Source organism: Bos mutus, chromosome 10 (assembly GCF_027580195.1).
Source record: "Bos mutus isolate GX-2022 chromosome 10, NWIPB_WYAK_1.1, whole genome shotgun sequence".
NCBI classification, from domain to species: Eukaryota; Metazoa; Chordata; class Mammalia; order Artiodactyla; family Bovidae; genus Bos; species Bos mutus.
This window is the reverse complement of record NC_091626.1, coordinates 71,894,797-71,922,636: the sequence shown is the minus strand read 5'-3', so window position 1 is coordinate 71,922,636 and position 27,840 is coordinate 71,894,797. Positions and strand designations below refer to the sequence as shown.

The following is a 27,840-nucleotide window of genomic DNA, read 5'->3' as shown; positions in this document are numbered from 1 at the left end:
TGGACCATAAGAGACAAGTAAGACAGGCAATCCAGAGGCTTTGGGCAACTATTAATAGGCCCAAGTCCAGTAATAGCACAGTGAGTGGCATATCAATGAAATCCTCACCTGACCTGGGAATGAGTATTCCTAATGCTGTGGGACAAATTGGTCATGAAATGCCTCCCAAATCTTTGTCAAAATTGAGACACAAAAGGAGGGTTTTGTAAACAAAAAAATGTTGGCCACCATCCAGTTCTATAAGATTTGAGTCATTAGCAGTGTACATACAGTACATCCTAGAAAGGAATTCAGGGCAAAGACCAGGATGAGGCATTTCATGCTCTGGCAGAACTGGCCCTCAGATATTTTCTGGAGAAAATTTTATGAACCCAGTTTCTTACATCTTCCCATACTTAGAAAAGTACTAACACCATTAACTAAGATATCTATTCTTTTTGAATAGTAGTCACCTACCAAGATGTGTGCTTGGTTGCACATACGCCTTTGTCAAAAGTCACGTATATACCTGGCTTCCCCCTTTATTTCTTTGGAACCTGTAAAGCCCATGGTTTCTCTTAGAACTTTTATGGTTTAACACTTTACATTTATATCTTTGATCCATTTAGAAATTTATCCTAAAACAGATACAAGAATCAAAATTAATTTTTTCCAGATGGCTATGTGGTTATCTCAGCACCATTTAATGAACACCCTTTTTTCCCAGTGATTCATAATTTCTCTCTTCTCATATACAAATTTCTCTATATATTCATATCTATAGCTGAGCATGGTAGACAGAATAATGACTAGGGGACTTGAAATGATTGACCAAATATATAGTTGGTGGCTCAGACAGTCCAGAGATGGCCCACAGATGTCCACATCTTAACTCCTGAAACCTATGAATGTAACCTTACATCACAGTAGGGACTTTGCAAATGTGCTGAAACATCTTGACATGTGGAACTATCCTGGATTAGCTGGGTGGATCCAATGTAATCACAAGGGTCCTTATAAGAGGGAGTCAGGATGTCAAGAGTCAGAGAAGGAGATGTGATGATGGAAGCTGAAATCAGAATGATTGTTGGCTTTGAAGATGGAGAAAGGGACCTCAAACCAGAGAAGGCAAATGCCTCTGAAAATTGGAAAAGGCAAGGAAACAGACTCTCTTCTAGGACCTCCAGAAGGAACACAATCCTGCCAACACCTTGATTTTAGTTCATTGAGACTCAGAATTTAGGAATTCTGACTTCTAGAATTGTAAGACAATACATCTCTGTTGTTTTAAGCCACTAAATTCATGGTAATTTGTTACCAGCAGCAATAGGGAACTACAACACTGGGATAACTAGTCTGTGCCATTGACCTACTTTTGTGTACAAGTACATTTTAATTATTACAGTTTTATAATTTAGTTTACTGGCTGGTTGGTTCAGACCCTTTTATTTCAGAATGTCCCTGACTCTTCCTGCTTTTTATTTTACCATATAAAGGTGAGAATTAGCTGGTTCAGTTGCAACAAATCCTTGTTGACATTTTTACTGAGATCATGTATTAAATTTAAAGATCAACTAATGGAGGACTGCTATCTTAAAGATGCTGAATCTTCCATTACAAGTAGATAGTATGCTTTTCTGTTTTGTGTCCTTTATTATCTTAAAGTTCCTTTTAATGTGTACTTTTGTTGTTAAGTTTATTCCAAGACATTTTATATTTTGTTACAATTTAAAACTATCATTGTAAAGTCAAATTTGTACAAAAAATTCAAACAACACACAAAAGAATATGGATGAAGACAAACTCATTCATATCTTACTAGAGAGCATCCTTCCACATACTAAGTTTTTTTAGCCATACTATTGGATAGGCAACTGCCAGTGATTGACACAAATCCCACTGGGATTTCTATTGGAAATTCTGCCATAAAGATGGTGTCATCTGCATATCTGAGATTACTGATATTTCTCCCCAGCAGTCTTGATTCCAGCTTGTGTTTCATCCAGCCCAGTGTTTCACATGATGTACTCTGCCTGTAAGTTGAATAAGCAGAGTGAAAATATAGAGCCTTGATTTATTCCTTTCCAGATTTGGAACCAGTCATTGTTCCGTGTCTAGTTCTAACTTGCTTCCTAACCTGCATAAAGGTATCTCAGGAGGCAGATAAGGTGATCTGGTAATCCCATCTCTTTAAGAATTTTCCACAGTTTGTTGTGATCCACACAGGAAGCAACAGTTAGAACTGGACATGGAACAACAGACTGGTTCCAAATAGGAAAAGGAGTACGTCAAGGCTGTATATTGTCACCCTGCTTATTTAACATATGCAGAGTACATCATGAGAAACGCTGGGCTGGATGAAGCACAAGCTGGAATCAAGATTGCTGGGAGAAATATCAATAACCTCAGATATGCAGATGACACCACCCTTATGGCAGAAAGTGAAGAACTAAAGAGCCCCTTGATGAAAGTAAAAGAAGGGAGTGAAAAAGTTGGCTTAAAGCTTAACATTCAGAAAACGAAGATCATGGCATCTGGTCCCAGCACTTCGTGGGAAATAGATGGGGAAACAGTGGCTGACTTTATTTTTTGGGGCTCCAAAATCACTGCAGATGGTGACTGCAGCCATGAAGTAAAAAGACGCTTACTCCTTGGAAGAAAAGTTATGACCAACCTAGACAGCATATTAAAAAGCAGAGACATTACTTTGCCGACAAAGGTCCATCTCGTGAAGGCTATGGTTTTTCCAGTAGTCATGTATGGATGTGAGAGTTGGACTATAAAGAAAGCTGAGCGCTGAAGAATTGATGCCTTTGAACTGTGGTGTTTGAGAAGACTCTTGAGAGTGCCTTGGACTGCAAGGAGATCCAACTAGTCCATCCTAAAGGAAATCAATCCTGAATATTCATTGGAAGGACTGATGTTGAAGCTGAAACTCCAATGCTTTGGCTACCTGATGTGAAGAGCTGATTCATTTGAAAAGATCCTGATGCTGGGAAAGATTGAAGGTGGGAGGAGAAGGGGACGACAGAGGATGAGATGGTTGGATGGCATCACTGATTCAATGGACATGAATTTGAGTAAACTCCAGGAGTTCATGATGGACAGGGAGGCCTGGCATGCTGCAGTCCATGGGGTCTCAAAGAGTCAGACACAACTGAGTAACTAAACTGAACTGATGTTTAATTTTATTGGATATGTAGAACAGAATTTAGTACTCCAAAATATCTCTTTGGTTTGTAGGTTATTTCAAATTGAAAACAATCAAGACCTGATCAAGATCAGAAAGTAACTTTGACCTTTCCCCTGATTGCCTAAAAAAAATTCAGAGGTTTGTTCCTGGTACAGAGGTATCACGAGTCTACTCTGTGTTCCATTGTCTCTGCATGACCCAACAAATATTTATTTGCCAAACATTTGCCTTTCCATCTGCCTTCCTCTCCTTTAAAGTCCTAAGCCACTATCCCCAACATCCTGTTTTGTCTTTTGCTAAAGATGGTTTTTAAGGTGAGGGTTTCTGCTCTTTTGCAGAGTTACTCAGATTTCCTGCATCACTCCAGGTGTACATATTACTAAACTTTTGATTTTTCTCCTTTTGTCTTAATGTCAATTTCTCAGATCAGCCAGAAGAACCTATGAGGGTAGAGGAAAATTTCTTCCTGACAAATGCTTTCCAATGTGATAAAATTAGTCATTTGATTTTTCTCCTTGACCCATTAATATAGCCAAATAACTGACTTTTTCTAATATTGCATCATTCTTGCACTACTCAAATAGATCATTTGGACGTGACATGGGATTTCCTTTTTTGTGCTCCAGGTTGATTATGCTAATGAGATCATATTCTTGAACAAATGATCAGATTTCTGCTGATTAAGTTTTGGTTTTGTTAGAAGTTGCCTCCTTGAGATTTCAGATTGGTCACTTACCTTGTAACTTGGGATATATATATTCAAAACTTCAATTACACATTTATAGATATTCTCATGAATTGCTAATTGAACTGTTGGTAAGAAATCTACTTTGTCTTACTTCCAGCTTAGTTGGTTGTCTTGGAAGAAAGGAACATAAAACTACTCAAATTTGTTTAAGCTGGGGAAAAAAAAGGAGATTATTGGAATGTAGGGAGATTTTTGGAATGTAGAGCTATCTCATGGACCTCAAGAGCATTAAGTGCTGCAGGGCCCCTGAGAAACTGGAAAGATCTGGGAAGCAGTCAGATTTCAAAACAGTTTCTTTCTGTTTGACTCTTTCCCACTTCCTTATCTCTCAATTTCTTAACCTTTCTGCAAATGGGTTTCTCTGGTTTGACATCCCCACAGCCACAGGAATTCTATTTTAATGAAAGGTCAAAGTTATGTATCATCACATAGCCAAGAGGGGCTGTGGGTTTGCAGGTGTTCTAAGGAGAGTATATGAAGAATAGGCATGAAGGTGTGTATCTCTGGTATGGATGGCAGTTCACTATTATCCCCAATTACTATCTAGAATCACTAGTTAGGTTAATTCTACCTTCAGAATGCTTCCTGAATCTGTTCTGTCATTGCTCTAATGCAAACCTTCATCTTGAGAAATGGAGTTATTTCCTGCCATATCAATTAACAAGGATCTCACGAGACTTTTGCATCTTCCCAGACATGGAAAATCACCAAATTTCTTAACTTGGAATATCTGGTTTCCTTTAACAATAATCTCTGATATTCAGCCTGCCTGTCCTTTGTTGTAGAACTTCTATATAACCTGGCTCCTCCCCTTGCCTCCTCTGAGCAGTTCTCTCAAGGCTACTTGAGATTCTGCCTCCTGGGTTTAAGTCCTAAAAATTCCCACCAAATAAAACATAACTCTCAACCTTTAGGTTGTGACTTTTTAAAATCGACAATCTCTTCCCTGAAATATTTAAAGCACTTCATAACAGTTTCTGTTGTTTTTACTCTATCCTGAAATCTGTCCTTCAATGCCACAGGGTAACCATGTGAGGATTAAATAAAAAGTTTATGAATTTTAAAGCACTCCATAAATATAAAGTAGTGCGGAACAAAAAACAGGTCTAAAGCATGACATTCACTGGATTAAAAACTTTCAGATGTACCCATTACCTAAAGAATAAAGATCAAAGTTCTCTAATGGTCTTATACATCTCTTCATGCTGCTGCGAAGTCGCTTCAGTCGTGTCCGACTCTGTGCGACCCCATAGACGGCAGCCCACCAGGCTCCTCAGTCCCTGGGATTCTCCAGGCAAGAACACGAGTGGGTTGCCATTTCCTTCTCCAATGCATGAAAGTGAAAAGTGAAAGTGAAGTCGCTCAGTCGTGTCCGACTCTTCGAGACCCCATGGACTGCAGCCTACCAGGCTCCTCCGCCCATGGGATTTTCCAGGCAAGAGTACTGGAGTGGGTTGCCATTGCCTTCTCCACCAGTAAACACTGCTGCAGCTGCTGCTGAGTCACTTCAGTCGTGTCCGACTCTGTGCGACCCCGTAGACGGCAGCCCACCAGGCTCCCCCGTCCCTGGGATTCTCCAGGCAAGAACACTGGAGTGGGTTGCCACTTCCTTCTCCAATGCATGAAAGTACCACTAATCACCCTTTAAAACTGGAATCAACTTTTAATAAACTACGAAAAGATTTACATTCTTAAAATCCGGAATCCTGCAAATTTCCAGTAAAGTACCACAGCTTGACTAATATTTCAGTCCTTTCTTTCTCTCCATTAGCTTTCTGTTCCAGTTTCACCCATGTACTTCAGCATCATCAGCTCCACCATCTACAAGAGCCTAGAAAGCACCAGAACTCCGTAGTTGGTCTAAATTAGAGGCTCAGCGCAACCTGAAGGGCCAAATGCCCCAGGTTAGACACTTAAGAAGCATATTAAGAGATCCCAGTGCTGTGCTTAGTCGTTCAGTCATGTCCGACTCTGTCACTCCATGGGCTGTAACCCACCACTCCTTTGTCCGTGGGGATTCTCCAGGCAAGATTACGGGAGTGGGTTGCCATGCTGTCCTCCAGGGGATCTTCCCGACCCAGGGATCGAACCCAGGTCTCCTGCATTGTAGGCGGATTCTTTACTGTCTAAGCCACCAGTTCCCAAGAGTCTGGGTATTTCGGAGAGGGGCTGAGAAGCTACAGCTGAGTCGCCCGCCCGCGGTGCATACTGGGATATGTGGTCTCTGGCGGCCCACAACCTCTTGGGAGTTGTAGTCCTCGATCAGGTAAAGGGTGAGAAAAACACAACTCTCAAGTTCTGGATTAGTCCTAACGGAGAAAAAGAAGACGGGAATCCATAACATCCTGCAAGCTCAAGTTCCTCGAGCCCAACTCTCGGTCTCACGAGTGGTCGAAGCGGCTGGAAGGCGGGCCAGAGAAGGGTGGGGAGACGTTACGTTGACGCGGGCGTGACCTTGCCCAATAGGATTTGGCGGGATTTCCGAAAGCTGTAGGCAGAGCGCGCGCTGCGGCTTGAGACCGAGGCCTAAGAGGAGGCGAGACGCGCCGCAGGAGCGCAGTTGGAAGCTGAAACTCGCCTGGGTTTTGTGCAGAAGGTCGAAGCAAGGGAGTAGAGAAGCGGGGCACAAGCGAGGGGATCTACAGTCCGTCCAGGATCGGGCACGGGTGGGTCCAGCAGACGGTAGTCGGAGTGTGCAGCCTGCCCTAGCGAATACCAAAGCGCCGCAGGTCCAGGTGAGTGTGAGACGCAGACCAAGCCCCTTCCACCGCCAGGTTAGTCCCGGTATAAGCCGGACCCAGGCTTAGACCCAGATTTGGGCCCCAGCTCCGCAGCAGGCTTAGGGGCCCCTCCGTTTCTCCCAAGTGAGAAACTCGGAAATGGCGGGGCGGAGCCGGGACGTGTCCGGGCTACTTCGACCGTCGCAGTTCGCTGAGGGGAAAATAGAAGCGCACTCTAGCGTTTAGTTAGAGTTCCTGGGAGGAACCTTGGGAGGCCTGCATTTCTAACACCTACTTAATGGGCGTCCGCGAGGAATCCAGGATCCAGAGCTGTGTAGTGACAGAGTCACAGCTCTTAAGCCAGAACCACAGTTTCCAGGTTTCTGGTCAGTGCCCTTTCATTACACAAAATTTTGCTTACCAGAGTACCCACCTCCGGTTGCCGTAAGATAGTTTGCTTTTCCTAGTGCGGAAGACCGTTTACGTTATGTCTAGGTAATGATCTGTAGTAACGGATGCTGTTTTTTCTTAATCTTGTAAGCCAAGTGTAGTATACAAATAGAAAAATGCACAGATCAAAAGTGTGTACAGCTCCATGAGTCATTACAAAATGAATATACCACTCAGATCAAGAAAGAATGCTGTCATCACCCAGAAGCCTCCCTTGTGCCCCCTTCTCTAATACTCACCCTCTCGCCAGAGGTAACCACTGTATTGACTACTAATACCATTGATTAATTTTGCCTGTTTCTGAATTTTATGTAAAGAAAGACTATTTTTGTGTCTGGCTTTGCTCAACGTTCTGTCTGTAGGTTCGTAAGTGTCTTTGCATTTAGCAATACTTTCTCGTTGCTATGTTGTATTCCTCCTATTCATAATACCAATGATGGATATCAGGATTAAGTTTTTAGCTTTCAGGACAAAGATGGCTGAGAAAATTCCTGCATACAGTTTAGTGCACACGTATATGTTTTTCAGTGGGTTAATAATAGAGTGGCAAAAAAAAATAGAGTGGCAAAATTCCTGGGTCAAAGCATTTGTCTGTCTTCACCTTCCATATTTAATACAGTACCAGTACACTCGAACCAGAGATGAATGAGTGTTCAGTTGTTCCACACGTTTGCTAATAGTTAATGTTAATTTTTTAAAATTTTAGCTATTATCTTGTGGTTTTAATTTTAATTTTCCTGATTATTACTGAAATTGAGCATTTGTGGATACGTTTATTAACCATTTGAGTATCTTCTCCTATGAAGTGCTTGTTCAGATCTCTTTTGCCTGTTTTTTATTGGGTTGTCTTTCTTGCTGACTTGCAAGAATTCTTTATATATTCTCATTATCAGCCCTGAGTTATATTTGTGGTAAATATTTTCCCCCCTCACTATTGTTTAACTTTCCTTCTTGCCGTGGTGTCTTGATTAGATGTGCTCAGTCGCTCAGTCATCTGACTTTTTTTTTTTTTTTTTACTAGTTTATTTGGCTGCACTTGGTCTCAGTTGTGGCATGTGAATATCTAGTTCCCCAACCAGGGATCGAACTTGGGCCCTCTGCAATGGGCGTGTGCAGAGTCTTAGCCACTGGACCACCAGAGAAGTCCCAGTCCTCTGACATTTTGCAACACCGTGGACTGTAACCCTCCCATCTCCTCTGTCCATGGAATTTTCCAGGTGCATTTCCTACTCCATGGGATCTTCCCAACCCAGGAATTGAACCCATTTCTCTTGCATCTCCTGCATTGGCAGGTAGATTCTTTATCACTGCGTCAGCTGGGAAGCCATAGCCTTTTTTTTTTTTTTTTTTGGCTGCACTGGGTATTAGCTCCATGACCGTGGATTGAGCACCAGCCCCCTGCATTGGGAGCTTGGAGTCTTAGCCACTTGATGACCAGAGAAGTCCCAGCCATAGCATTTTGATGGATAGAATTTCCAAATTTAAATATAGTCCAGTTTTTAAGCCTATTGCTTTTTGGTTATTGCTTTATGTATACAGTTCAAGCCATCTTTTTCATAAATTATGAAGGAAGACACTTTAAGTTGCCTTCAGATGATTCTGATATTTGGAATTATAAACTCACATTATGCTAAGCATGCCATCTAAGAGAACTACACCAGAACCAGTCAAGAACAAATGGTTACCTTCTGTCAAGCCTCTAAGACTGGAGATTCCTTACCTGTTATTTTTTGAATTAAATTTATCTTGATTGTTACATTGTCCAGATTATTTTGGTGTGACTTAAGTATATTTATCCTTGTAGACATCATGACTTGTTTGCTTTTACTAATACCTCATGAAGATAATTAAAATTTTTTGTTCTCCATTCTTTCAATCAGTGCAATCTTAACTATTAAAATAATCTGACTTTTGGTATTGGCCTTATATGGAAGATTTCAAACTGAGCAGGGTACTTCACGTTACTTATTCATTTGTGCTTTCAGTGAAGTCTGCAATTGGTTAAAATGTTGATCTTTAAATTTCATACACTTTTGTTACAATAGAAGCAAAATGTGGGACTACAAACTATGATCATTGCCTAAGGTGGGGAGAATTCTCATCTCAGTCCACTGTTTCTGTATCAGGAGTGGAGATTTATGGCAGTGATTCTGCACCTTCATTTCACTCCTTTCCCATCACCCCGAAACCCTGCTTTCTTGGAAGGGAACAGTGGAACTGAAACACTTTAATCCTATATCAGTTTGGAGTTTTTTTTTTTTAAGTAGAGTCCTGGAAAATCTGCATTCAGTTGCTGAATATTTAACAAACACCTAACATTTATGATGTATCATAAATTATACACAAATAAGACTTGGCCCTTATCTATAAGAAATATGAAGCAGGAGAACTGGGGGACATAGTTCATATAGTTAAGCTGTCTAGGTGGAAGGGAAAGCTGGTGAGGGATTTCTTCTTTTTCTTGCCATGGGTAGGTCAGTGATTAAACCAAAAGCCTAGTAGTCGTTTTTTTTTCTTAATATATATATTTTATTGAACTATAGTTGACTTACAATGTTTCAGGTGCACAGAAAGGTGATTCAGTTAGACATATACACATATATTATTTTTCACTTTATTTCCCATTGTAGTTTATTACAAGATATTGACTGTAGTTCCCTGTGCTATACAGTAAACTTTTGTTGCTTATTGTGTATCTATTTTTTTTTAATTAAAAATCTAGCATTCTGTTCTGTTCTAGCATAAGTCAAACAAGTAGAATCAAAATGCCATACATTTTTTAGCTAGGCAAAAGTCCATAAGTTTTCTTAAATATATTATACATACTATTTATATATATATATATCCAGAGGAAAAGCCTAGTAAGTAATTCTTTAAGAGATTTACTGTAAAACTATGTTTGCGCGTCTGTACTTTCTCTAGTGTTCTTCCTGATGGCCATCTGTGTTTTTCAGTATTGAACACTAAGTAATGGCTATGCAAATGCAGCTTGAAGCAAATGCAGATACTTCTGTGGAAGAAGAAAGCTTTGGTCCACAACCTATTTCCCGACTAGAGGTATGTGCTTGGTTGTTAATTTTAAAATTATAATGCTGGATAAGATTGTTCTACCTACTGGGAGGAATCACAGCCTTTACATAAACTAAAGTCCAAATTAGAGTTTTCAGAAGTGTTGTCAAGGATCCTGTGGAAAGACTTAAGACAATTGCTAAACATATCTGCCAGGTCCCTTTTTTGTCAAGAATTCTTCCCCTCTTTCATCATTTTTTTTTTCTTAGAACTGGATGTCAGAAACTAAGAAGCCCTAGGATCCCATGAGAATCTGTGCTGTTTGTACTAAGTATGAAATTACCATCCAGGGAATTGTAGTGTCCTGGGCCAGCTATGCAGGAAGTGGAGAGGAACAACATCTCTCCACCAACTTGGAACTGTGATGAACTTACTAAGAAGACAGCTGTCATAGACACACTGGCTTGGGGTTAAGATGTGAGAGTTCAAGACTCTGCGCAAGGACATCAAGCATGAAACCTGGGGCCTTGCACTATTTCTCCACATTGTACAGTGGTCCCAGAGTGAGTGCCATTGACTTGGGCTGAAAGAATCAGCAGAGTATACTGAGAAAGTCTTCATTCTTGTCTCTTTATGCATATTCCTCCCATCTCCCACCTAAGCTTCAGCTCTTCAGAGGATACTTAAACGGGTTTGTTAAACACATTGGAGAATTCAGAGTCAACTTTTGGTTTCAGTGAGCATCCTTATAACCACACATGTGTATTGCTTATGGCTTAAATCTTATGGCTTAAACCAACAGACCTGGTTTCTACATACATATCCCGCTAATAATGCATGCTTTCCCCAAAGTCATGGTTTTGGTGGCTAATAAAACCAAAGCTGACTTTGTTTATCAGGAGAAGGAAGTGCCTTTGGGTGGTTTGTTTTTGAGAAGTGGCATGTAAATCCCTGACCAAAAATAGTTTTCCTCATTCTTAATATCAGTTGTTAAAGCCGAGCTTTCCAGTTATTGGGCAACAAAGAATGTATGCTAAGATATGCTCCCCTTAGCTCTGGGACAGTCTTATCTGTTTACCCAGCTTAGTGTAAAACTTATTATTCTTGATGGGTGCTTGATGTAGAAAACTTTGGGAAGCACCAGTTTAAAGTGGTCTTTTAGGGCCCAGGTCTCAAAGTTCATTTAGAGTTCCAGTCAAAAGGTTTAGTTACAGGTTTAATCCCAATTCATGACGAGTCTTTTAATTACATAGTGCTAGCTTAAAACTACTGGTTTTGATAATGAATGAAAACTAAAAAAAAGTGAAAGTGAAGTCGCTCAATCATGTCTGACTCTTTGCGACCCCGTGGACTGTATGTAGCCTTCCAGGCTCCTCCGTCCTTGGGATTCTCCAGGCGAGAATACTGGAGTGGGTAGCCTTTCCCTTCTCTGGGGGATCTTCCCAACCCAGGGATCAAACCCAAATCTCCTGCGTTACAGGCAGACTCTTTACCATCTGAGCCACCAAGAGAATACCTTTGATGATGAATAGATTGGTAATTTGTTATGAAATACATCATATGTAGGGCATACTTTTTAAAGCTTTTGCGTATAATATCACAGTTAAAAACAGCCCTGTGAAATAAGTAGGGCCAATATCCACATTCAACAGATGAGGGAACCAAAGCTTAGATTTATCCATAGTTTTCTTCACTTGCAGCAATGTGGTATAAATGCCAATGATGTGAAGAAATTGGAAGAAGCTGGATTTCATACTGTAGAGGCTGTTGCCTATGCACCGAAGAAGGAGCTAATAAATATTAAGGGGATTAGTGAAGCCAAAGCTGATAAAATTCTGGTAAGTACCGCTTGTGTGACCAAGAGAGGCAGCAGTGGGAGTGGTATAGAAGAGCATACGGTGAAAGGCCGCAGTCTTCCGTCTTCCATCCCCCGTGTGCCACCCTCTTCCCTTTTCCAGAAGTGACTGTATTACCAGCTAATTATCTTTGTATGTCTCCTTGAATAAACTGGGATTTTTCCTAGGGAACTGCAATATCATGGGGGTATGACATAAATACTGCCAAATTGACTACCAGTTTGCACTCCTCCCAGCCGTGAGTGATGTGGGCCTTATCATTTCTGGATGTTACAATGTCATGCCTTAGAAATATATTCATTAGTATATAGCCACTGAAAATAGTTTTGAAGAACATTTATTGACATATGAAAATGTTCCTGATATAAGAAAGCAGGTTAAAAAATGTGTTTGTGTGCTTATGTCTTTATCTTTTTAAATGTGTGTATTTATATACACATATAGATTATCCCCAGCATATACACTGGGGATAACTACAGTCAAATACTAACACTGTTGTTTCTGGATGGTGAGAATGTGAACAGTTTTTTTTTTTTGCCTCAATTTTCTGAAGTTTCTGCAGTTTCTATAATAGACTTGTATTACTTTATTTTTAAAATATTTATTTATTTATTTGGCTGCACTGGGTCTTAATTGCAGCACATGTGATCTAGTTCCCTGAAGAGGGATCAAAACCAGGCCCCTTGCATTGGGAGGGTGGACTCTTAGCTACTGGACCACTAGGAAAGTCCCCTAAACATGTATTACTTTAAATGGAAAAGTTGTTTTTATTCCTTGAATATTAGAGTCATGTTAATTAGGCTGCCAGTGTGTACAGTCTATGAATTAACTAGTCATAAGCAAGATTCTTTAATCATAAGAAAGTGTAATTATACATCATTAATACTTAGGTTTTTTTAACTTTAGTAAATGATGTAAAAGTGATTTTACAGGCTTAACCAAAATAAGGTAATAATAATCCTTTATATTATATTGCACTTTAACTTTTTTAATTGAAATTTTACATTAGACTATAGTTGATTTGCCATGTTGTGTTTCAGGTGTATAGCTAAGTGATTCATATGTCAGTACATATACAATATCCATTCTTTTTAGATTCTTTTCCAGTATAGGTTATTATAGAATATTGAGTAGAGTTCCCTTATAGCACTTTAACTTTGAAATCCCATCCCTTTTGTATACACAGTATTCTCACTTGCCCTTCGTACCTACACTGGGAGAGAGAGGTAGGACCAGTGTTATCTCTGCCTTACAGATAAGGAAACTTGAGCACAGTGGTTCAGTTATTTATCCAACGTTACGCAGTTGATCGCAGAACTAAGACTAGAATCCAGTTAATTTCATCCTGATACACTGTGATCCTTTCTTATTTCCCTCCAGTGTCTTGCAGCTACTATTCATTTTTCTTGCTTCATATATTCCTTTGGCACTCATAGTACCCTGTGATTACATTTTATGTATTTTATCCTTTCGTATTTATAGGCTATACCTTGGAGATAATTGCAGGTTAGGTTCCAGACCGCCACAACAAAGCAAATATTGCAGTGAAGCAAGTCACATGAATTTTTTGGTTTCCTGTTGCCTATGAAAATTATGTTTACACTATTTTGTAGTCTGTTAACTATACAATAGTATTAGATCTACAAAAACAGTGTGTATACCTTAATTTAAAAGTACTTTACTATTAAAAAATGCTACCCATCATCTGAGCCTTCAGCAATTTATATTCTTTTTTTGGTGAGTCTTGCCTTGACGTTTATGACTGCTGACTGATCAGGGTGGTGGTTCTGAAGGTTGGGGTGGCTGCAGCAGTTTCTTAAAATAAGACCACAGTGAAGTTTGCCACATAGATTGAATCTTCCTTTCTTTCATGAATGATTTCTCTGTAGTATGCAATGCTATTTGATAGGATTGTAAAATTTTTATTTGTTTAATGTTTTGGCTGCCCTGGGCATTTGTTGCTGCATGAGGGCTATTATGGTTGCAGTGCATGGACTTTTCATTGGCTTCTCTTGTTGCGGAACACGGGCCCTAAGCGTGGGCTTAGTTGCCTCATCGCATGTGAATGGTCCCAGACCAGGGATTGAATCTGTGTCCCCTGCATTGGCAGATGGATTCTTAACCACTGGACCACCCGGGAAGTCCTATTTTATAGCATTTTATCCCCAGCAGAAATTTTTCTAGATTGGCATCAGCCCTCTCAAACACTGCCACCGCTTTATCAACCAAGTTTATATCATATTCTAAATCTTTTGTTGTCATCTCACCAATCTTCACAGCATCTTCGCTAGTAGATTCTATTTCAAGAAACCACCCTTTGCTTATCCATAAGAAGCAGCTCCTTATCCATGAAAGTTTTATCATGATACTGCAGTATTTCAGCCACAACTTTAGGCTCCACTTCTAGTTCTTTTGCTGTTTCCACCATATCTGTATTTACTTCCTCTGCTAAAGTCTTGAACCTGTCAGAGTCATCCATGAGAGTGAAAACCAACCTCTTTCAGGCTCCTGTTAAATGACAGTTTGACCTTTTCCCATGAACCACGAATTTACTTTTTTTTTTTTTAATACTTTCTTTTTTAACAAATGTACTTAATGGCATCTAGGATGGTAAGTCCTTTCCAGAAGATTTTCAACTGATTTTTCTCATATTCATCAGAGGAATCACTGTCTATGACAACTGTGGTCTTACAAGATGCATTTCTTAAATAATAAGATTTGAAAGGCAGAATTACTTCTGATTCACAGGGTGCAGAATGGATGTTGTGTTAGCGGGCATGAAAACAACATTAAATCTCATTGTGCATTTCCAAAGCTCTTGAGTAACCAGGTATGTTGTTGGTGAGCAATAATAGTTTGAAAGGATCTTTCCTAAGCAATTGGTCTCAACAGTGGGTTTAAAATATTCAGTAAACTGTTTTAAACAGGTGTGCCATCATCCAGACTTGTTGCATTTATAGAGCACAAGCAGAATAGATTTAGCATAATTCTTAAGGGCTCTAGGACTTTTAGTATGGTAAATGAACATTGGCTTCAACTTAAAGTCACCAGTGGCATTAGCTGCTAAAAAGAGAGTCGGCTGATTCTTTGAAAACTGTTGAAGCCAGGCATTGACTTCTTTTCTGTAGCTATGAAAGTCCTCGATGGCATCTTCTTCCAATATAACGTTATTTTGTCTACACTGAAAATCTGTTTAGTGTAGCCACCTTCATTCTTTATCTTAGCTAGATCTTCTGGATAATTTGATGCAGCTTCTACATTAGCCCTAGCTGCTTCACCTTGCTCTTAAATGTTATGGAGATGGCTTTTTTCCTAGCTTCAGACTTTTCTTCTGCAGCTTTCTCATCTCCCTTAGCCTTCCCTGAATTAAGAGAGTAGGACTTTGCTCTGAACTAGGCTTTGGCTAAAGGGAATGTTATGGCTGCTTTGATCTTCTACCCAAGCCACTAAAATTTTTCTTCATTATTAGCAATAAGGCTATTTGTTACTGTTCATGTATTCATTGGGGTAGTGCTTTTAATTTCCTTCAAGAAGTTCCTCTGCATTCACAACTTGGTTAACGGTTTGGCACAAGAGGCCTAGCTTTCAGCCTATTTCAACTTTTGACATGCCTTCCTCACTAAACCAAATCATTTCTAGTCTTTTTCTTTAAAGTGACGGGGGTACAGGTTCACTCCCTTCACTTGAAGACCTGAAGGCCGTTGTGCTGTGCTGTGCTTAGTTGCTCAGTCATGTTCAGCTCTTTGTGACCCATTAGACTGTAGCCTGCCAGGCTCCTCTGTTCATGGGGATTCTCCAGGCAAGAATATAGGAGTGGATTGCCATGCTCTCCTCCAGGGGATCTTCCCAACCCAGGGATTGAACCCAGGTCTCCCGCATTGCAGGTGGATTCTCTACCATCTGCGCCACCAGGGAAGCCCATTGTAGGGTTATTTATTGGCCTGATTTCAGTATGGTTGTGTCTTAAGGAACGGGAGACTTCAGGGGAGAGAGAGGTGGGGATATGGTCAGTGGGTAGAGCAGTCAGAACACACAGATTTATCAGTTAAGTTCATTGTCTTCTATAGGTGTAGTTTGTGGCACCCCAAAACAATTATAGTAACATCAAAGATTGCTGACCACAGATCACCATTGTGTAGTTAAAGAGTTTGATTAGCTTTGCTGTTGAAGTTTTCTATAATGTAAAGCAAGTGTTTAATTTATAAAATTATATTTTATACTTTTATGTTGATGGCTGTTATAGTTTCACAGAAATTTTCTCTGAGAAAAATCATCTTCAAAAGCTAAAGAATCTTCAAAAAAAACTTCCTGCAGCTTCAGTGCATGTAGTTCTACCACATAACCTAATCTGATGGACAATACCTGAGATTTATTTTAATGTCTCATATTATATATACAACCTAGTAAATTCTGTTTTATCAGGTATTATACTAAGAGCTTTGAATTTTTAAGTGCTAGCAAGTCTGTTATTTTATAGTATTAATTCATTCAGGGCGCAAATATCATAAGTAATCCTTAATTTAAATTCTTAAACATGTTGCCATCTATGGAAGTATGCAGTTGTCATTTATTGGATTGCTCAAATAAATAAATTTGTTAAAGTGGTGACTTAATTGAATAAGAATTCTGAATACCTAATACCTCTTTGAAAGATTGTGATACTGTTAAGCCAGTAGGTGTCCCTAAAGTCTGTTTGTTGTTTCTCTCTGGGTATCAGTTTTTGTGACTCAGTGAATCCTGACCTTTGCTTATGCCTTGTCAGACATTAAAAAAAAAACTTTGTCAGACATTGAAAATTCCTACAGATATAAGACAGATGAAAGCAAGCTTATTATATAAACAAAAGAAGTCAAGTTCTGCCAGACTATGCAGTTGGCAGTTTGGCAAAACCATGCCAAATTACTTATGATATTTGTGCCCTGAATGAATGAAATTACTTCCAATTTCATATTGGTTATAATATGTTCCTTTAAAGTTCAACATTCAGAAAACTAAGATCATGGCATCCGGTCCCATCACTTCATGGCAAATAGATGGGAAAACAGTGGAAACAGTGGCTGACTTTATTTTTCGGGGCTCCAGAATCACTGCAGATGGTGATTGCAGCCATAAAATAAAAAGACACTTACTCCTTGGAAGGAAAGTTATGACCAACCTAGACAGCATATTAAAAAGCAGAGACATTACTTTGTCAACAAAGGTCCGTCTCATGAAGGCTATGGTTTTTCCAGTGGTCGTGTGTGGATGTGAGAGTTGGACTATAAAGAAAGCTGAGCACAGAAGAATTGATGCTTTTGAACTGTGGTTTTTGAGAGGACTCTTGAGAGTCCCTTGGACTGCAAGGAGGTCCAACCAGTCCATCCTAAAGGAGATCAGTCCTGGTGTTCATTGGAAGGACTGATGTTGAAGCTGAAACTCCAATATTTGGCCACCTGATGCGAAGAGCTGACTCATTTGAAAAGACCCTGATGCTGGGAAAGATTGAGGGCGGGAGGAAAAGGGGACGACAGAGGATGAAATGGTTGGATGGCATCACCGACTCAATGGACATGAGTTTGGGTGGACTCCGGGAGTTGGTGATGGACAGGGAGGCCTGTTGTGCTGCGATTCATGGGGTCGCAAAGAGTCAGACATGACTGAGCAACTGAAATGAACTGAAGAGCTCATAAACTAGAAAATGTAGGGGCTAAATGACATGAAGGGATAACATCTTCTGTGAGTTTGATGTTTTCCCTCCACATTTTTGAGTAAAATTTTTGAACTTACTGTAAAGTTGAAAGAATTTTGAAGTGAACACTCATTTACCCACCACCTGGACACTACTATTAACATTTTAATATACTTGCTTTATCATCTATCTGTTTATCTCTCTAGCCATCAGTACATCTTGGCTCTTTTTGTGATTTTTAAAGAAAGTTGCAGTACATTTCCACCTAAATATTTTAGCATTTACTAAACTAGAGTTCCATATTGGCTTATAGTTTCTTCTCCCCTTTCTTTAGTATTCTTACTTTCTAATTTTCATTGATCTTCATTTATCCTAAAGATTGGTAGAAGTTATAGGAAAAATGAAGTAAAGAAATTCTCAAAAAAAAAATTAAGATTTCTCAGAGCTAAAGGCAAACAGAAGTCTATGCTATGCTATGCTATGCTAAGTTGCTTCAGTCGTGTCCGACTCTGTGCGACCCCATAGACGGCAGCCCACCAGGCTCCCCCGTCCCTAGGACTCTCCAGGCAACAACACTGGAGTGGGCTGCCATTTCCTTCTCCAGTGCATGAAAGTGAAAAGTGAAAGTGAAGTCGCTCAGTCTTGTCCAACTCCTAGCTACCCCATGGACTGCAGCCTTCCAGGCTCCTCCGTCCGTGGATTTTCCAGGCAAGAGTACTGGAGTGGGGTGCCATTGCCTTCTCTGAAACAGAAGCCTAAGGCCCCACAAAATGTCAAAGGCCCACACCTGGACTCCTGAGTGTGAAATTTTCAGTATACCAGTTATAAAGAGAAGACTGAAAGATTTCAGAGGAAAAAAAGTAAGTGACCTCTAAAGGAACAAAAATCAGAAAGATAGCACGTCTCTTATTAGAAATCTGGGTGGTGGAAGCTAGTAGAGCAATCCCTTCAAAATTCTTAGGGTAAATGATTTTAAACCTATAATTCTATTGGTAACAATATTACTCACCCAGTGTTAGGGCAGAATACACATTTTCAGAAATACAAGAATTCAGAACATTTTGCTCTTACCTATTCTTTCTTAGGAAGTTATCAATACTTGAGGATATGCTTTACTAAAATCAGAAAACACAGGACCTAGGTTGGAGTGGCTCTATGTCAGGTAGCCAGTGAAAGAGAGAGCAGAGAGCCCGGTTTGGAGAAAGAAGGAAAGGAGTCAGTAGAATACATAGTAAGACTGAGAGACTGAAGATTTTGAGAAGTGATTAAGTCAGAGAATACTAGAGAAAGATATGGCTCAGATATAAAAGCAGCGTAAAGTGGAGCATGATTTTGAAACTAGTGGCATTTAAAAAAATTTATTTGAACTTGACAGATAACTTTGAGAGACATCAGTTGTTAACATTGGAACCTTAGTGAAAGAAATGTATTTCTAGCACACCCTTTGGTTCTGCAATAACTATAATACAAACTTTATAATCAACTTTTAAGTGAAGTATTAAACGTATAGAGAAGTTCAGAGAATAAAGCAAGACCACTGACCACTATTTACCTCTTCATTAGATTTTTCCCTTTGTGGAAAGTTTTTAAATTACAAGTTTAATCTCTACTTGCTGTAGATTTATCCAGATTTTCTCCTCCCTCCCTCTCTCTTTTTCTCTCTTTTCCTCTCCCACTTTCTTTCTCTTTCTCTTCCTGTTTCTCTTTCTTTTAATTTCCTTCATTACTTCCTCCCTCCCTCTTTTCTTTCTTTCTTTCATTAGATTCAGTTTATTTTACTGAATTTAGATTCAAGTTTGGCTAATTAGTTGGGGCCTGGACTTGGATTCTTGTTCTACTTCAGTGAGTTTTGATAGTTTGTGTGTTTCTAGGGGTTTCTTTGTTTCTTGTAAATTATTTAATCTGTTGGCATAGATTTATTTTTGTAAGGGTTGTAGAAATGTCCTCTCTGTCATTTCTGATTTTAGTGATTTGACGCTTTATAAATCAGTTCTAAAAAAAAATAAATAATAAATCAGTTCTGTTGATTTTTTTTCAAAGAAGCAACTTCTGGTTTTAATGATTTTTCTCTATTGTATTTCTATTCTCTATTTCACCAGTTTCCACTCAGATTTTATCTTCTTCCTTCTGCTTGCTTTATGTTTAGTTTGCTCTTTTTTTCAGTAACTTAAGGTGGGAAGATTAGGCTATTAATTTAAGATCTTTCTAATATAGGTGTTTACAGCTATAAATCTCCCTTTAAATACTGCTTTTGCTACATCCCATAAGTTTTGGTGTGTTTTGTCTTAATTTCATTGATTTCAGTGACTTCGAAATTCCCCTGTGATTTCTTCTTTGGTTCATTGCTTATTTAGGAATATTATGTTTAATCGCCATGTATCTGAAAGCTTTTATTTTTAAATTTTGGAATCAACCTATAGACTGATCATTAATGGCTTATCAGTGACTACAAAGTAGGATTAAATGTTTTCAACCTGACAGGGTAAAAGAAAATGTACAGTTGACAGAGATGGAAAAGTAGATGAGGGAGCAAAGATCAAAGGACAAATGTCCTCATTTAACAAAGTAGAAAGTTAAGAGATACATTCTGTGGTTGATGGAACAGGAAACAAAGGTTTAAATACACTGGACTTTGTACTGTATTGTCAGGCAAACTATGTATGTGTTGGTGTATCAATTTGTTGTTTTTAACTACATGAGTGTATTATTTGAATGACAATTAAACTGTTGCCAGTCTTCTTGGAGTCTCTAAATTAGTTTATCCTTTATTTGCCAGAGAGAAAATAATCCTAGAACTAGAACTTACGAGTGTTTTGATAACTTTTTAAAGAGAAATCGTTCTGGAAATTTTGTTAGATGTTACCTCTTCCCACTACATGCCTGATTATTACTTTACTAAGTGTATTTCATCAGTTTGACATTTCTTATTTTACCCCAGACTGAGGCAGCTAAATTAGTTCCAATGGGTTTCACCACTGCAACTGAGTTCCACCAAAGGCGATCTGAGATCATACAGATTACTACTGGCTCCAAAGAACTTGACAAACTGCTTCAAGGTATCGTAATCTCTTATCCTATGTCGTGAACTGCGGTTAGCAAAGCATCCAGGTTATAGAACATAACTAAGATATTTGGTTCATGTTTATGTGTTAGGTAGAATTAAGAAATAAAGGAAAGTATTCAGTAAGACTGAAGGGTGAGGCTGACTTTAGAAATACTAAAATTATCTGCCAATTCAATAATTTAATCTCTAATTAATAATTGCATTCTTGAAAGTCATCTCCCTCTGCCTAAAGAAATAATATAACCTTTTACTCTACCACAAGGTAGAAAATCTGATGGCTGGTTAACATACTACACTATAGTATCAGTACATTGTGGTGCACACTAATTTTCAGGACTTGATGGAAAGCTGTTAAGTTTTTGAACTTTTGAAAGCACTGCTGTCCTAAATTTTAGTGTTAGATTTGGTTCTTGTTGCTTCCCCAAATATTTGATCACATTCAGGCACAAAATAGCATGAGTTCAGGAATCACACTCAGATTTGCTCGTTTGCTTTCCCTCCTGTTCCCCCTCTTAGCATTTACTGGCCATGTTACATGGTGCAGATTACGTATTGTATTCTATGCCTCCATTTTCTTATCTTACTGAAGAAGATAAGGTCTTACCTTTGACCTCATAATGAGGTCAAAAAAAGCTTCCTACCTTATAAGTTATTGGAATTAAATGAATTGATAGCACAATGACAGATACACAAAAATTATTTGGTAAATGTTAGGTATTATCTATAATTTATTTTTTAAATGACTGCTTATTGACTTGTGATGGTATTGTTCTGTATATTGGTTGTGGTGATACCTACATGAAGCTACAAATGTGATAAGTTGCATAGTACTACACAGACACACAAATGAGTGCATATATAGCTGGAGAAATTGGAATAAGCTCTGTGAATCGTATGGGTGTCAATTTTCTGATATTTATACTATACTATAATTATATAAAACAAACATTGGGGGAGGCTGGATGAAGAATGCATGGAACCTCTGTATTTCTTTGCAGTTGTCTATGAATCTAGAATTATTTCCAAATGAGGTATTTTTTAAATTACTGCTTGTTGAAGACTGGGTCTCTAAATTATGTAAACATCTTTCTGATGAGCTACTGGGATGTTTCTATGGTTATGTTTCTAACATTTGTATTGTGCTAAGAGATGTTTCTCTTTTTAGGAGGAATTGAGACTGGATCCATCACAGAGATGTTTGGAGAATTCCGAACTGGGAAGACCCAGATCTGTCATACATTGGCTGTAACATGCCAGGTGAGCTGTTGGGACTCTGCCTAATCATATCAGCAAGAATGAGTTGATTCCTGCTACTGGCAAGCATCTGTTCGCATGGACCAAAAAAGCACTTTCTCTGTCTTCAAAAATGCTAGGGGGACTTTCCTGGCAGGGCCAGTGGTTAAGACTCTGAACTTCCTCTGCAGGGGGCACAGGTTCGATTCCTGGTTGGGTATTGAACCTGTGCATGCTGCATGACTCAGCCGAAAAAGAAAAAGAATGCTATAGCTAATTAGAAGACAGATTGCTACTGTAAGACTTCCAAACAGCTCGGAAACTTTCAGATTATTAATTTCACATACTTTCTTGCTATCCACTAGGCCTCTCCTGGCTTTTTCTTCCCTCTTCACTGGTTTATATTTATGACTCTTCATTAAAGTCATTCCTTTACAGATACCCTCAGATTTACATTCCCCATCTGAAGAGATGCCATTCTTAGATGAACCCTATCTATGTTTTCAGTGCCTGATTTCCCCAATAGCGGATCATACTAGAGAAAAATCTTAACATAAAGCTGACTGACCTCACTTAAATTTAAGATGACAGGCTTTAACATTCAATGATCTCCTGAAAATTTTTCATTCAGGCAACATTTTCCCCCACTCAGTAAGAATCTCGTAATTTGTCCTTTTTCCTCAAACTTTCATGCTTCTCTTCAGCCTCACTCTTAGGCAGATTAATCTAAACTGTTCTTCACGTTCTTCACGTCAAAACTATAAACTCATGTAGCTTTTATAAAAATTTTATGAAGTATAGTTGATTTACAATATTATGTTAATTTCTGCTGTCTAGTGAAGTGATTCAGTTATGCTAATATATACATTCTTTTTCATATTCTTTTCCATTGTGGTTTGTCACAGGATTTTATTTATTTATTTATCCGGCTGCATTAGGTCTTAGTTGCAGCGTGCGGGATCTTGTCTGTTGCATCATGTAGGATCCTTCATTGTGGCGCACAGACTCTCTAGTTGTGGCACGCGGGCTAGGTAGTTGCATTGCTCAGGTTCCAGAGCATGCGGGCTCTAGTTGTGGCTCATGGGCTTAACTGCCTCACAGCATGTGGGATCTTAGTTCTCCAGTGAAGGATTGAACCCATGGGCTTTGCATTGCATGGTGGATTCTTAACCACTGGATCACCAGGGAAGTCTCTTGTAACAGAACGTTGAATGTAGTTCCTTGTACTGTATAGTAGGACCTTGTTGTTTATCCATTCTCTATAATACTTTGCAACTGCTAATCCCAAACTCCCAATCTATCCATCCCCAGCATCCCCCTCCCTTTTTCTCTATGTCTGTTTTGTAGATAAGTCGATTTGTGTCACATTTTAGATTCCGCTTGTAAGCGATATCATATGGTATTTGTCTTTCTCTTTCAGACTTAGTTCACTTAGTATGACAATCTCTAGGTCCATCCGTGTTGCTGCAAATGGCAGTATTTCATTCATTTTTATGGCTGAGTAGTATTCCATTGTATATATGTGTACTAATCCATGGGGTAGTATTCCATTGTATATATGTGTACTAATCCACGGAGTAGTATTCCATTGTATATATGCACATCTTCTTTATCCATCCATCTGTCAGTGGACATTTAGGTTGCTACTGTGTCTTAGCTGTTAGGATAGTGCTGCTGTGAACACAGGGGTGCATGTATCTTTTAGAACTAAAGTTTTGTCTGGTTATATGCCCAAGAGTAGGATTGCTAGAGCATATGGTAACTCTATTTTTAGTTTTTTGAGGAACCTCCATACTGTTTTCCATAGTGGCTATACCAATTTACATTCCCACCAACAGTGTAGGAGGGTTCCTTTTTCTCCACACCCTCCCCAAAATTTGTTACTTGTAGGCTGTTTAATGAGGGCCATTCTGACTGGTGTGAGGTAAATCCATCTATCTATAGCCACCTTTTCTTACCTTGGGTTACAATAGAGAGTGTCTCTCTTCCTCTCAAAGGCCCTACCATTGTGATCTGGTTACCATGCCTTGCCACTTTTCCAAGGACTCTGCTCCTTCTATTTTCTGGTCTACCTCTCTATTAAATTATTTTCATTGTTACACAAGCATGCCTAGTATTTCCTACATTAGGGAAAAAACTTCCCCAGATGCCTTCTGTTTCTTCTTTGTTTGCTTTGCTAGGATGGATTTGGAAACAGAAACAATGAGTTAAACAATTCCTAAGATCATATCACATTTAAGTAGTAGCTACAGGAATCAAACCCAACTTCAGAGCCCATGCTCTTAAAACTCATTAAAGTAGTACCTGGCTTATAGTAACTGACTTGTTCTCTACTGTACTGCTAGTGCCTAAGTCAGTGCTCAGTAAATACTGGAATGAATGGAGATGATTGAATTAGATGTCCTAAGGCATGCCAGGCTTCAGCAATACGTGAACCGTGAACTTCCAGATGTTCAAGCTGGTTTTAGAAAAGGCAAGAGGAACCAGAGATCAAATTGCCAACATCCGCTGGATCATCGAAAAAGCAAGACCGTTCCAGAAAAACATCTATTTCTGCTTTATTGACTATGCCAAAGCCTTTGACTGTGTGGATCACAACAAATTGTGGAAAATTCTGAAAGAGATGGGAATCCCAGACCACCTGACCTGCCTCTTGAGAAACCTATATGCAGGTCAGGAAGCAATAGTTAGAACTGGATATGGAACAACAGACTGGTTCCAAATAGGAAAAGGAGTACGTCAAGGCTGTATATTGTCACCCTGCTTATTTAACTTATATGCAGAGTACAGCATGAGAAATGCTGGGTTGGAAGAAGCACAAGCTGGAATCAAGATTGCCGGGAGAAATATCAATAACCTCAGATACGCAGATGACACCACCCTTATGGCAGAAAGTGAAGAGGAACTAAAAAGCCTCTTGATGAAAGTGAAAGAGGAGAGTGAAAGGGTTGGCTTAAAGCTCAACATTCAGAAAACTAAGATCATGGCATCTGGTCCCATCACTTCATGGGAAATAGATGGGGAAACAGTGGAAACAGTGTCAGACTTTATTTTTCTGGGCTCCAAAATCACTGCAGATGGTGATTGCAGCTATGAAATTCAAAGACACTTACTCCTTGGAAGGAAAGTTATGACCAACCTAAACAGCATATTCAAAAGTGGAGACATTACTTTGCCAAAAAAGGTCTATCTAGTCAAGGCTATGGTTTTTCCAGTAGTCATGTATGGATGTGAGGGTTAGACTGTGAAGAAGGCTGAGCGCCGAAGAATTGATGCTTTTGAACTGTGGTGTTGGAGAAGACTCTTGAGAGTCCCTTGGACTGCAAGGAGATCCAACCAGTCCATTCTAAAGGAGATCAGTCCTGGTGTTCTTTGGAAGGACTGATGCTAAAGCTGAAAGTCCAGTACTTTGGCCACCTCATGCGAAGAGTTGACTCACTGGAAAAGACTCTGATGGGAGGGATTGGGGGCAGGAGGAGAAGGGGATGACAGAGGATGAGATGGCTCGATGGCATCACCAACTCAATGGACATGAGTTTGGGTAAACTCCAGGAGTTGGTGATGGACAGGGAGGCCTGGCATGCTGCGGTTCATGGGGTCTCAAAGAGTCGGACACGACTGAGTGACTGAACTGAACTGAAGGCATACCTGATATATTAGTAAATAAAAAAATACAGGGGAAGTAGCGTAAGTATTTAAGGAAGAAACAGGATTCCATCACACTAGAGTAATCATTGAATACTTTGTGGGAAAAAGAGATTAGACCAGGATCCTGAAGAATGCTAAATTTGACCAGGTAAATAAACTAAAAAGCATTTAACTATAGGGAATGGTATGAATAGGGCAGAGACAGGGGAGCATAACATAATAAGACAAAATAAGTCCGTTTACCTAGCTCAGAAGTTGTATTTGGACAAATAGTAGGAGACAAACCTTTGAAAAGGACACATCAAGACCATTTTACAAGGTCTTGACCAAAATATAAGAAGTATAGACTTGATTCTATAGAGAGTGGGGATCATTCAGCATTTTTCAAGAGAAGATAAGCATGAGCAAATTTTCAGAAATATTCTGGTAGCAACTTGTTTAATGAACTGAAAGGAGAGGCAGGAGCTAAGGATAGCTGAGGTATAATTATTATAAACTCATGTTCATCGAGTCGGTGATGCCATCCAACCATCTCATCCTCTGTCGTCCCCTTCTCCCGCCTTCAATCTTTCCCAGCATCAGGTGGCCAAAATATTGGAGTTTCAGCTTCAGCATCAGTCCTTCCAATTAATATTCAAGACTGATTTCCTTTAGGGTGGACTGGCTGGATCTCCTGGCTGTCCAGGGGACTCTCAAGAGTCTTCTCCAACACCACAGTTCAAAAATATCAATTCTTCGGCACTCAGCTTTCTTCATAGACCAGCTGTCACATCCATACATGACTACTGGAAAAACCATAACTTTGACTAGACAGACCTTTGTTGGCAAAGTAATGTCTCTGCTTTTTAATGTAGTGTCTAGGTTGGTCATAACTTTTCTTCCAAGGAACAAGCGTCTTTTAATTTCATGACTGCAGTCACCATCTGCAGTGATTTCGGAGCCCAAAATAATGAAGTCTGTCACTGTTTCCATTGTTTCCTCATCTGTTTACAATGAAGTGATGGTACTGGATGCCATGATGTTAGTTTTCTGAATGTTGAGCTTTAAAGCCAACTTTTTCACTCTCTTTCACTTTCATCAAGAGGCTCGTAGTTCTTCTTCGCTTTCAGCCATAAGAGTGGTGTCATCTGCATATGTGAGGTTATTGATATTTCTCCTGGCAATATTGATTCCAGCTTGTGCTTCATCCAGCCCAGCATTTCTCAAGATGTACTCCGCATAAAAGTTAAATAAGCAGAGTGACAATATACAGCCTTGACGTACTTTCCCAATTTGTAACCAAGTCTGTTGTTCCATGTCCAGTTCTAACTGTTGCTTCTTGACCTGGTACAGATTTCTCAGGAGGCAGGTCAGGTGGTTTGGTATTCCCATCTCTTTCAGAATTTTCCACAATTTGTTGTGATCCACACAGTAAAAGGCTTTGGTATAGTCAATAAAGCAGAGGTAGATGTTTTTCTGGCATTCCCTTGCTTTTTCGATGATCCAGTGGATGTTGGCAATTTGATCTCTGGTTCTCTGCCTTTTCTAAATTCAGATTGAATATCTGGAAGTTCACTGTTCACGTACTGTTGAACCTGGCTTGGAGAATTGAGCATTACTTTGCTGGCATGTGAGATGAGTACAACTGTGCGGTAGTTTTACAGGTTAAATATGCATTTAATGCACCTAGCCTACTGAACATCGTAGCTTAGCCCGGCTTACCTTAAACATGCTCAGAACACTTACATTAGCCTGCAGTTGGGCAAAATCATCTAACATAAAGCCTGTTCTGTAATAAAGTGCTGAATTTCTCATATGTAGTTTATTGAATACTATACTGAAAGTGAGAACCAGAATGTTTCTAAGTGTACCAGCTGTTTACCCTCCAGCTCAAGTGGCTGACTGGGAGCGCAGTGTGCTTGCCCAGTACCCTGAAAGTGTTGTACAGCAAATGACTCACCTGGGAAAGGACTGAAATTCAGATTTTTGGTTTGTACTGAATTCATATCACTTTCCCACGATGGTAAAGTTGAAAGATTGTAAATCAAGCCATAGTTAAGTTGGAAACTCTCTAGATAGATTACACTCACTTCTCCCAAGGACACAACTTACCAGTGGAGTTAGAGAATAACTGAAAGGAAATCTGCCTTCTTCAGTCAGTATGACAGAGGGGACTTCCTGGTATCTTACCATCCAATGTGAGTTCTTATCCTCTCAACAAAATAATATTCATTCTTGGAACTTATAAATTTAAACATCAAATATAAATTGTTCTCTTTTGTGCATTTTCCCT

At 39.3% G+C, this 27,840-nt stretch overlaps 1 protein-coding gene across 1 annotated transcript in view; it reads left to right on the top strand.

Moving 5' to 3' along the window:
* The first annotated feature begins 5,649 nt into the window (after positions 1-5,649).
* RAD51 (RAD51 recombinase) overlaps positions 5,650-27,840 on the top strand; it is a 36,275-nt gene continuing 14,084 nt past the window's right edge. Inside the window, exons 1-5 of the mRNA XM_005888946.2 lie at positions 5,650-6,655; positions 10,045-10,147; positions 11,800-11,937; positions 20,562-20,679; positions 21,853-21,944. Of these exons, the coding sequence (XP_005889008.1) occupies positions 10,061-10,147; positions 11,800-11,937; positions 20,562-20,679; positions 21,853-21,944 (435 nt within the window). The 5' untranslated portion in view covers positions 5,650-6,655; positions 10,045-10,060. The remainder of the gene's footprint in view (positions 6,656-10,044; positions 10,148-11,799; positions 11,938-20,561; positions 20,680-21,852; positions 21,945-27,840) is intronic.